This window comes from Thermobia domestica, chromosome 12 (genome assembly GCF_964235325.1).
Source record: "Thermobia domestica chromosome 12, izTheDome1.hap1.1, whole genome shotgun sequence".
In the NCBI taxonomy this organism is placed as follows: domain Eukaryota; kingdom Metazoa; phylum Arthropoda; class Insecta; order Zygentoma; family Lepismatidae; genus Thermobia; species Thermobia domestica.
In genome coordinates, this window is record NC_137465.1 from 18,135,765 (window position 1) to 18,148,035 (window position 12,271).

Below are 12,271 nucleotides of genomic sequence, written 5' to 3' on the forward strand. Positions count from 1 at the left end.
GCAGGGTTTGAACCCGGGACCCTCCATGCACCAGATGTGAACGCTCTACCCACTGAGCCACCGCGGCCCAGCCACGTATTCTTGTGTGTTTGACAGTTCAAAGTTATGGAACATATACAGGACATGATGGTATATATATATATATTTTTTTTTTTGAATTCGTCATAGATTCCTGATTTCTTTTAAATACATCATTTTCTTCTGTTCCATTGTAAAGTATGTAATAGGAATGAATTTGTTGTTTTAAAGGACATTCAATGTAAAAAGTAATTCCTTAGTTTTTCATGTAAAATAAAAGATATCATCATTTAGGATGTGATAACTCGTATGTCCAGTTTTTGCGAATTTGAGTTTTTGGCAAAAACTTGATGAGAAAACAATAACTCACGTTCTAACAAACCCTCGTTACGTCACAAGATATCGATTGCTGAGAAACAATCGATTATAGAGTTTGCTTGATTGTCGATTGTTGGCAACTTCAGGTGATACCTCGTATGCCAATGAGTTCAATGTATTATAGCCATATGTTCTGCGATGAAAGCAGCTGAGTCAGAGTGTTTTTTAAAGAATATAGCACTTTTTAGAAGGTCTGAAATATTAATATTGTGAATAGATATAGTGACGTTATTTCGTCTCCTGAAAAACTAACAAATTGCACAATTGAGGTTTTACATCTAAAACGACGATATGTTAATCTTTGGTGAACGTAGTGCCCCTTAACTATAGTAATTACCAGGGCCCGGATCTTGTTGACCTAAAAAAATTTTAAAAAGTGACCTATAAAATGACACTAAAATTCCTGTAAAATGACCCTAAAAATCACAAAAATTGACCTTAAAACTTGCGTTTTCTCACATTTTTCTTTCATTAAACATTTTTAAATATCCATTGGATTTTTAATTAACATTTCTCACTCATATTCAAAAAGTTTTGTTTCAGTTAGTTGCAGTCCATTGATCATTTATTTCTATTGATCAGTCCATTGTATGGCATTGTAAGTATTGAAAGCGTCAATTCACTCCCGAGTTGAAATTAGGAAGCACTCTTAAGCAATAAAACTTAGTAAGTTTAGACTACATGAAAATAATAGATAAAAACCTGTTTAAAACCCTTGTACGCCTTCTAATCCATTTTTTAGTTATTCACGTGATCACATTCTTTGTGGTCAATAACCCAAAACTATCTGTTTGGCCACCTACCAACCCCCACCTTTCGTTAACCAGCTACAGTTCAGTTTTCATTAGCTTGTTAAGAATGCAGTTTTTCCACCCCAATAGTCAGGAAGTAAGAAAAGAGATTATTCAACTTCGTCTTTTCCACATCCGTAAACCGTGTTCATTTAAAGATTTCCTTATGTAGATAAAAAAGAATAAAAAGACCATAAGTGACCTAAAAGTTACCTTAAAATATTAAAAAATGACCTGAAATTTCAAAACAGCAAAAAGTGACCAAAAGTTGCCCTAAAAAAACTATATTTTTAGGACCTAGAGTTGATGGATAACGTTTTTATTTAAACTTGCCTTGTCCTATGCGTAACAGAAAAAAAATTGACTTGTCAACATGATCCGGGCCCTGGTAATTACTATGAAATAAAGTAATGACTATTTTGATAACGTTATTTTCAGTTTTGAAATGACTTAATCACATTATGACGTTATAAAGATACTAACGAATGACCGTCAATATTGATCTGAAAATTTTGACCTAAGAAACTTTTGAAGCATGTCGCAAGCCGTAATTTCTACATTGTGTATTACATAAAGTTATAAACTATCCGTTACGACTCTAGAACCCTTTTCCATTAACCAGTGTAGGGTCTACATTTTCTTTTATTCTTTTAAAAATTGGAATAATGTATTACTCTGTCCAGATTAAAAAAAAAATCATGGTTAGTTCTTATAGGGCCGCGGTGGCGCAGTGGTAGAGCGTTCACATATGGTGCATGAGGTCCTTGGTTCGATCCCAGCTCGCACCAAGTGAACTTTGTGGTGAATAAACACTATGCTCGTGAGTTTTCTTGGGATTCTCTCGTTTCCTCCCACTTCCTTCATTCTACCATTTCATTCATTTCTCATCACCGTAGTCTCCTTTAGTCTAGCCGACGTAATCGTGGGACGTAATACTTAAAGATTTCATTTCATTTTTAGTTATATTCACTAGGCATCTTTTCCTGAAGAATATGGTCAATTTTTTGTTTATATTTTGATGTACAAAAATAACTACATGATACAACTAATAAGTTACGACATTTCATGGATTTTCACCACTTTTGAAACTTTTGGCGTGACGTTTGACAAAATAACAGATTAGACGCTCTATTAGATGTCTACACACTCTATTAGACGCTCTATTAGACGACGCTAACAATTAGACAGATCAGTCTAATTGTATTAGTTTTAAATTTTAGTATTACAGTTGAGAGAATTCTATTCACTTTATTCAGATCTGAGTTAATGAAAAATGATAGATACCGGTTTGAAATTAGTTTCAAAATTTATTAATGATATCAAATATGTAATGAGAGGCTAATAATTCACGAAGTTCATAATTCGGTCGGAGTACGGGGAGAGTAAAAGTTGTTCTCTTAAATGGAAAATGGCGAATTAACCGATGACTGCGATCATGATGGTTTCAATATATAATTCTAATGTTAAATATATGCAGCACAGTGAATGATTCTTAAGGTTTTCGGCATAGTAGTATAACTATTCGAAATTTCTAATACCGTGTGAAATTAATACAGATGTAACTTCATTTGTATTGAGCCGAATTTGTATGTGTCAGTCATCTAGAAAATGTCGTGTTTCCACCACCAGTTGCCATTTGTGTTCAGTTCTGGATATTCCTACATTGCAGACCAGCTAATTAAAGAGTATCCTCATGCAGCTGGGAAGAACACCTTTCTGATTACAACACTACAGGCTAGGAACAATGCTCGAGTTGTATTCCAGGATCTTTGTACTTCTTCTCAGACAAAGCATTCACTGCACCAGTGCAGAAAGCAATGGGTGAAAAGAGGTTCGAAAAATCAGGAAACCAGCAAGCCGATGGGTATTCAAAGAACATTGATTAACTTGTGTTAAACAAGTAACACATCGCAGAGTTGGTGAATTGGAAGCAAGAAGTTAGTTATTGGCGAAACTAATTTAATTTTATGCACATGCTGATTTTTTTTTTAAAAAAAGAAGCTGATGGAAAATGTAATTAATTGATAAAGAACAAAAATGGGTCAAAGATGAAATATATTTTTGTTTCTTTGGACAAATGTATTTAAAGTTAATATATGGTAAATGTAGTTAATACATGATGTTTATAGAAGTAATAGAAAAATAAACGAAGTTTTCAACCAAAAATTAATAAATACTGCTCGAAAAATCTAGGAGAAATATCGTAGCAAAATTTTGTAAAAGTTTCTTGTAAAACTTCAGAGGTATTGTAAAGAAAGGTTTTAATAGAGAGTAAATGGAATAAACGATCAGAGATATTGTGACAAATGACAAATGTAGTAAAACTTGCTTTAGAAACTTAGGAGAAATGTTGCGATAAACAAAATCCTAGAAAAAATAGAATAATAAAATCTATTTAAAGACTTTTAATAATATTGTGTCAGAAAATAGTGAAGATTGTTCGAAAATCCTATGTAGAATATTGTGACTCCAAAATAAAGACTTTTCGGAAAATCTAGAAATGTTATTTTGACCAAAAGTAAATAAAGACTGCTTGAAAGACATAGGTATAATAAGAGAAACGGGACAAAAATTTAACAAAGACTTCTTGGAAAGGCTAATAGAAATTATGTGGAAAAAACAAGTATGTAATCTGTAAGTACTATCTTAAAAACAATTTAGTAAAGACTGCTTGAAAGACATAATAGGAAAAACGGGACAAAAATTTAACAAAGACTTCTTGCAAAGGCTAATAGAAATTATGTGGAAAAAATAAGTATAAAATCTGTAAGTACTATCGTAAAAACAATTTAGTAAAGACTGCTTGAAAGACATAATAGGAAAAACGGGACAAAAATTTAACAAAGACTTCTTGCAAAGGCTAATAGAAATTATGTGGAAAAAATAAGTATGCAATCTGTAAATACTATCGTCAAAACAATTTAATAAAGACTGCTTGAAAGACATAATAGGAAAAACGGGACAAAAATTTAACAAAGACTTCTTGCAAAGGCTAATAGAAATTATGTGGAAAAAATAAGTATGCAATCTGTAAATACTATCGTCAAGACAATTTAATAAAGACTGCTTGAAAGACATAATAGGAAAAACGGGACAAAAATTTAACAAAGACTTCTTGCAAAGGCTAATAGAAATTATGTGGAAAAAATAAGTATGCAATCTGTAAATACTATCGTAAAAACAATTTAGTAAAGACTGCTTCAAAACAAGCGTAGTAGGAATATTGTAACAACAAAAATAATAAGGACTGGTCGGAAAAAACCTAGAAGGAATATTGTGATAAAGAGAAGTAGTAAAGACTCCTTTGTTTTTTTTTTAAAAAAAAGGCGAGAAGAAATACTGCTACAAAAACTAAAGACTGCTCGAAAAGCCTACAAAAAATATTGTACCAAAACTAATTAAGAATATTCGAAAATCTTGCTAGAAATAACGTGACAAAAATATAATATAGACTGCTGAAAAGCCTACGACGAACATCATTTCTGAAAAAAAAAATAAAGATTGCTCAAGAAGCTACGGGGAATATCTTGACAAAAAAATAAATAAATAACTTAAATAAAAAGATTGAGAATGTTCGAAAAAGCTTGTGAGGATTATCAAAACACAACAATTCGGAAATGAATAATAAAGTATTATTTTTCAGCTGTGTAGTGGCAGCTTGTAAATTACAGTAAATTACGTAAGAATTGTTTTCTTTCAGCTTGTAGTTTAGCTAGTTGAAATTTACTGTTTTATGAATTCGACCCTCAAAAGAGAATATACATATTCTCCATTCGCTAAAAAGGAAAATAGCGAGGTTTGTTTACTTGGAATTTCGCTGTATTCAATGGGGTGATAATTTAAATGTCTTATCCAAGCACGTAGACCAGTTAAAACCATATACGAAGACATGCAATGTGAGAACAAAACATCATACTAAGAAATAGCTGTAATCACGTGGGTTGCAATGTGATAGCTACATCTCTCAATACAAACAAATCCATGATTGTAAAATTTCGTTCATTTTTTCTGCCTGGGGAAACGGAGTTAAATGTGTCGGCTATATCAACACGGCTAAAACATAACGTAGCGATTTAACTTTTATAATCGTGTACAAGGAATCCAAGTGAAACCTATCATAGTCGACAATCAATTTATCCACATGCTATCAATGTGTCTCATCTGTCACAGACACTGGTCGATCAATCCGAGATTTATCCTCAACGGTTGTTCCTCTCTTTTCTGATGAAACAAAGTTTGCTGCTCATCTTCTCACCGTACTTCCATATATATGCGCATAGCATACATAGTCCCTAGATAAAAATCTCGAGACATCGAGGTGACCATGGGACGTTCCAATTTACAAGTGGAAGTATTGTTGCTGTGCTGTACAAATCCAGATGTTCGCTTATGTCCCTGAAATGGCATTTAGTATGGGAATTTTTGAAGACTTTCCTCGGTCCTTTGAGGAATTATCTGAGGGGAATTTTTGGTGATTCAAGCATTGTGCATCACAGGTACTTCTAATTGAAATCCAAAGGGGATTCCATATGGATAGTTCCATTATCCTTAAAGTCTCTATTGTGACAAACACCTGCCATTGAAATACAAGGGAGATTCCCGGATAATTTCATTTTCTTTAAAGTTTCTACTGTGACAAACACCTGCCATTGAAATCCAAGGGAAATTCCGTGAAGGTTTCCATTATCCTTAAAGTTTCTATTGTCACAGACCCTGCCATTGAAATCCAGGGGAAATTCCGTGAATATTTTCATTGTCTTTAAAGGTTCTACTGTGACAGACCCTGCCATTGAAATCCAAGGGAAATTCCGTGAATATTTTCACTGCCGTTAAAGGTTCTATTGTGACAGACCCTGCCATTGAAATCCAAGGGAAATTCCGTAAATATTTTCACTATCCTTAAATGTTCTACTGTGACAGACAGCTTCCATTGAAATCAAAGGAAATCCCGTGTCTATTTCCATTATCCTTGAAGTTTGTACTGTGACAGACCTGCCATTGAAATTCAAAGAAAATCTCGTGGATATTTCCATTATTCTTGAAGTTTGTACTGTGACAGACCTGCCATTCAAATTCAAGGGAAATCCCGTGTATATTTCCATTATCCTTGAAGTTTGTACTGTGACAGACCTGCCATTGAAATTCAAGGAAAATCTCGTGGATATTTCCATTATTCTTGAAGTTTGTATTGTGGACATGAATCTCCCATGTCAGGTATGGAATCTGTCGGATATCCAATGGACATATTATGTTATGTGGGAAAATACTAGGATGTTGATGATTTAAGATTATTTCCCCTGTAGTCGACTTTGTATATAATAACGGTGAAAAACTCGTTGACCTATATTAAAACAATCGCTGATATGCCGCTGGGTGGAATTCCGTTAGCCCCGAACCACCTCCTGAAATCACTGCTGTTCCATATTGTTTCAACCAGCTGTTCCGTACTGTCTCACTTTTTAAATTGTTTCGACACTGCGTCCATTATTGACACGATGCAAAAAAAAAAAAAATAATCAGGAGTTTTAATTTTGATACTATGGATCTTACGTTCTGGTACAGACAGATAATTATATTTTGTTATACAACAAATGAAACGGAATTCACAATTTATTCGTTCAAACTGGGAGGTTGTATATATCTAGGAAAACGCGAGACACTTTCAATACGGCTTGTAACTATAAACTACTTATCCAGAGACAATCAATATTAACACTTGATTAATACATTTAAATTTATGATTTCAACAGCACTCAACTCAAGAGATTTTTTTTTCATACTGTGAAAGTGCGGTAGATTTCCAAACTCCTGTAATTTCATAGTGGGACTGGAGGTGGTAAATGTATATTTTCCTTTGAAATATAATGAAACGAAGGAGATGTAACGTATTCTTGGGGCGTTGAAGTTTTATAGAAACTAATTTCTCGCTACTTACGTGTATTACCGTTTTTGCTCTAAGAAAATCAAAGCACTCGATTTTTTTCTGGAAAGATAAGTGCAAAAACGGAGCCCATTTTTGCTACACTGAATTCACATAAAAATCGTGGTTTGTTGTCTATTAGTGTTTTTCTTCATGGTGATCAGCGGTGTAACCAAAAGTAAGATTTCTATCAGTTTAGATTTGAAAAAGATGAAATGAAATCTTTAAGTTTTATGTCCCACGATTATGCCAACTAGGCTAAAGGAGACGGTGATGATGACAAATGAATGAAATGGTGGAATGAAGGAAATAGGAGGAAACAGAACACCGAGGAGACCCATGCACAGTGCACACGGTGTTTGTCCACCACGAAGTTCACATGGCGCGAGCGAGAAACGAGCCAGGGACCCCACGCCTCAGAGGTGAACGCTCTACCACTGAGCCACCGTGGCCTCCAGTTCTGATTTGAATACAAGGGCAGAGATGAACATAAGACCAATTCCTGAGACGTTGAATTTATATCAGAAAGTTATTCGTCTTTATCTATTACAGTTTTCGATGTAAAGTTGAGAGACAGAACCCACTCTTGCAATACTGAATCCATATCAGAAAGAGTTTTTTCGTTACCTATTACCTTTTTTGATGTAAGGATGGAGAGAGAACCCACTCCTGTAATACTAAGTGCATATCAGAAAGTTATTTCTCATTATCTATTGCCGTTTTTGATGTAAAGGTGGAAATAGAACCCACTCTTTCAATACTGAATCCATATCAAATAGTTATTTCTCGTTATCTGTTATAGTTTTTGATGTAAAGATGGAGGACTCTTATAATACTGAAACCATACCAGAAAGTTATTTCTCATTATCTATTGCCGTTTTTGATGTGAAGGTGGAGATAGAACCCACTCTTTCAATACTGAATCCATATCGAATAGTTATTTCTCGTTATCTGTTATAGCGCACGAGCTTTCACGTCGAAAATGGCCTGAAACAAGGAGATGCATTGTCGCCATTATTATTTAACTTCGTTCTGGAATACGCTATAAGGAAAATCAAAGATAGCAACCAGAGCCTAGAGTTGAACGGTATTCACCAGGTTATGGCATATGCTGATGATGTAAATTTAATAAGGGATGATAGGAGAACAATAGAAAGAAATGCAGAGATCTTATTAAACGCTTGCAGGGACATGGGCTTAGAAGTAAATGCAGAGAAAACTAAATACATGGAAGTGCGTCGGGACTGGAATACAGCAAATTATGGATGCGTTAAAATATTAAATAATACTTTTGATAAAGTGGATAGTTTCAAATATCTAGGATCAATATTAACAGAGGAAAATCATATGCACGAAGAAATTAAATGCCGACTAAAAGCAGGGAATTCGTGTTACTATTCGGTTCAAAATCTGTTGTCGTCGCGAATTCTATCGAGGAATTTGAAGCTTAAAATATACAAAACGATAATTATGCCTGTTGTTCTGTATGGCTGCGAAACATGGTCACTTACTCTGAGGGAAGAACATAGACTGAAAGTATTTGAGAACAAGATCCTGAGACGAATATTCGGACCCAAGAGGAACGGGAATGGGGAATGGCGGAAACTTCATAACAAGGAACTACATAATTTATATGGTCTACCTAACATTGTTAGGGTCGTTAAGTCTAGGAGGCTTAGGTGGGTTAGGTCATGTAGCCAGGATGGAAGAAAGTAGAAACGCTTTCAAAGTCTTGACTGGAAGACCAATCGGAAAAAGACCATTAGGAAGACCTAGACGCAGATGGGAGGACAATATTAAGATGGATCTCGCAGAGATTGGAATACCAAGTAGAAACTGGATGCAGTTAGCTAAGGATAGAAGTAGAGAGCTTTTGTGAACGCGGCATTGAACCTCCGGGTTTCATAGGCCATAGAGTTAGTTAGTTAGTTAGTTATCTGTTATAGTTTTTGATGTAAAGATGGAGGACTCTTATAATACTGAATCCATATTAGAAAGTTACTTCTCGTTATCTATTACATTTTTTATGTAAAGGTGTAGATAGAACCCATTCTTGCAATACTGAATACATATCATTATAGTACTAACAAACAAACCGCTTGGGGTAGCATTTCTTTTTGTAAACCTGAGTCACTCCTACGCCATCTGTTAGCGATGGGCTGAACTACGTCCAGTCTATCAACGAAGATATGGTCAGCGTGCTATGTTGCTCAATCTCTGACAGACAGATTATGAGCATTTTTGAGCTATTGGCAAGGGCGCCGATTTCTCTGTAAACTTCTGGTGGGAGGGCATTCAGATGCAGAAGGCATATATGAGAATTTTAAGACAAATCGCATTCAAATTATGCCAAATATTGTATATTCTTAAATAAAATAAGGGGCCCACATCAGCTTTGGGGGCCGGGCCCCTTTGCCCCCCAGGATAAGCGCCCTTGGCTATTGGCCATCATGTCTGTTATTCATATGATTTCCCACTTTGCCTCATGACGCTGGGTGAACCCCAAAAATAGGGAAGAACCGGCCGGGAATCAAACCCAGGACCACGCAGACAAGGTTGGGTCCAATATACCAATCCCTAGACTAAGGTGTCCCCATCATTATAGCACTTTTCGTTATGTATTAGTACCACTTTATCTGTATCTTCTACCATATTTCCCTTTACTAGAGAGCTAAGGGTGGAGACAAAACCATACTTTGGGACGCAGAATTCACACGAAAAAGCATCCTCACTATCTCTTACTTATTTGTTTTGACACCCGTTAACAGAGGAATTGAGCGGATATAGACATTTTATGTATACATGACTTTTATCCAGTGGCGTATTTAGGAGGGCTTAAGCCCCTCCGAAATCTCTCTTACAATAGTAAAATATATGAAATATCTTGCAGAATTTTCACATTTTCAGGCAAAGCCCTCCGAAAGTTAGCAAAGCTCCCCCCCACGAAACAAAATCGTAAATACGCCACTGCTTCTATCAATTACGAATATCATAGTTTTAAAGCCTAAAAGCCGAACATCTCACTACAAGAATTTGTCAAGATGGATAGATAGTACATGAAGATTAATTGGGTGTTCCCATGGCAAAACGGACTAACTACATTTTTGCTCAAATCAAGATAGAGAGACATTTCGTGAACTGTGAGTTTTATTATGCCAGAATGAACCAAGTTTGTAACTTCTTTAGTTTGCCATGTGATGGAGTAAGTTGTTGTAATGAGTGGATTCTATGGTGAGTGATGAACGTTTTAATTCTTAACACAAATGTTACTCCATTTCAATTTCATCAAAAAACGTAGTTAGTGCGTTTTGGCATGAGGCCGTCAATTTCAATAGGGTTCATTATTTTTCCCGCTGTTAATATAATCATTCATTACGTGTTGATATAGCACAGACCTTTAACTCCAACATCCTTTTGTACCATTCACAGGCTACTAACATAACTCCCATGATACTTCTTTATAGTATTGAGACGTAGCTACCAAATAGTAGTAAGTGAGCTGGTATGTGCTTAAGGTAACGTGAAATTATTCACATTTTAACAAACTTATTTATGTACAGACTTGCTCAAAAAATCATGACCACAGACAAACACTTTTTTTTTTTTTTTTTTTTTTTAAAAAAAAGCCATATTCAAATAACAGTACATACAAAATTATAATACTTTGGCTTTAAGTAAAGATGTTAATTGACCAAAAAATACAGATAAGAATGTTGTTTTTAAAAGAGATTAGGGTGGCCAAGCTTTTTCATTAAGACTGTACATTTAGTCAGGGAGAGTAGACTAGCACACACAACTAGATAGCAATATTATGTTAGCACTTTCTGTTTAATCTTTGTAAAGAAAAACTATAGAACAACGTTATAACTAAAGATGTAAAAAAATTACCTTCAACATTTAGAAGAATCGCCATGCTTATTTTAGGCTCGGTATTTACTTGACACTCATAGATGCCGGCGTCTCTCTTCTGGACGTACTCAACTCGAAGGTTCCACTCGTCCGATTTCTCCGGATGGATGACGCCGAACCTGGCATCCCCTGTGTACGTGATTATGTTGGAGGTCAGTATGTGCAAATCACGCTTTCGCATCCACGATACCTGAAAAAGACAGAAGAAAATATACATAAATATCATATAGGGAAAACAATTAATATTCCTTTAACTTTTCTTGGCACAATTTTCAAATCTAATTTTTTTAAAAAGAAGTCCTTAATGGTGGTAAATAATCAGGAACCTTAATGGAGGTAAATATATGTGCTATTTTATTATTTAGCCAGTAATATTCATCCGTTTCTTCGTGTACCCCAAACGAAGCTTTCACTCTAAACTTTACCCCAAAATTTAAGTTACTCTTAAAGTCAAATTATTGTAACTATATCAAAAATGAATTACAGAATTATTTACTTATTAAACAAATAGCACAGTTTTACTATAAACTGGACCTCAAAATATACTTCACGATAAAGACTGTCTCAATTTACAATATGACTTAGAAAATATTGCTAACTGGTGTTCTCCTAATACAATTGTGTGTAAACATAAATATAAGGTTAGCGTAAACAAGGGCACCGATATGTGGTTTCCAAGAGGGGGGGGGGGGTATAAGCGCCTTTCAAAAATAGTTTCAAATTTTGCTGTAACTAATGTAAAAATTCTATTGGATTCTCGATATTCTGAAGTATAATTTCCCCTATGGGGGCAAGCGCCTCACCTTGCCCCCCTGATGGGCACCCTTGAGCACAAATGATTCATTCGCTTTGAGAAAGCTATATTTTCAAAACTATTACACGGCAGTGGCAGTATGGCAGTACGAGGTTAGTACCTGTCGAAAATAGAGAGAAAGCAACCAAAAAGACATTAAGTATCGTCTGAACGTGTGTCGTGTCACCAAAGGGGCACATATTGGTGAACATTTGTAGAGGGTATATAAACTTTTCATATATCATTCATGTGTGCACGTGTAACACTTTTGAAAATATAAATTTTTCAAAACGAATTAATCTTTAATGCTAACCCTGTATTTATGTTTACACACAATTGTATTAGGAGAATACCAGTAAGCAATATTTTCTAAGTCATGTTGTAAATTGAGGCAGTAGTTGATGGCCTTTATCCTTAAATATATTTTGAGATCATCTACAAAGAGCAACCTGTCAGTTAATG

The 12,271-nt window shown here is 34.9% G+C and overlaps 1 protein-coding gene across 1 annotated transcript in view; it reads right to left on the reverse strand.

Moving 5' to 3' along the window:
- The window catches only part of dpr7 (defective proboscis extension response 7), a 228,750-nt gene extending 217,549 nt beyond the window's left edge, over positions 1-11,201 (reverse strand). Inside the window, exon 1 of the mRNA XM_081733484.1 lies at positions 10,996-11,201. Coding sequence (XP_081589610.1) covers positions 10,996-11,197 — 202 coding nt within the window. The 5' untranslated portion in view covers positions 11,198-11,201. The remainder of the gene's footprint in view (positions 1-10,995) is intronic.
- Between the last annotated feature and the right edge of the window lie 1,070 nt (positions 11,202-12,271).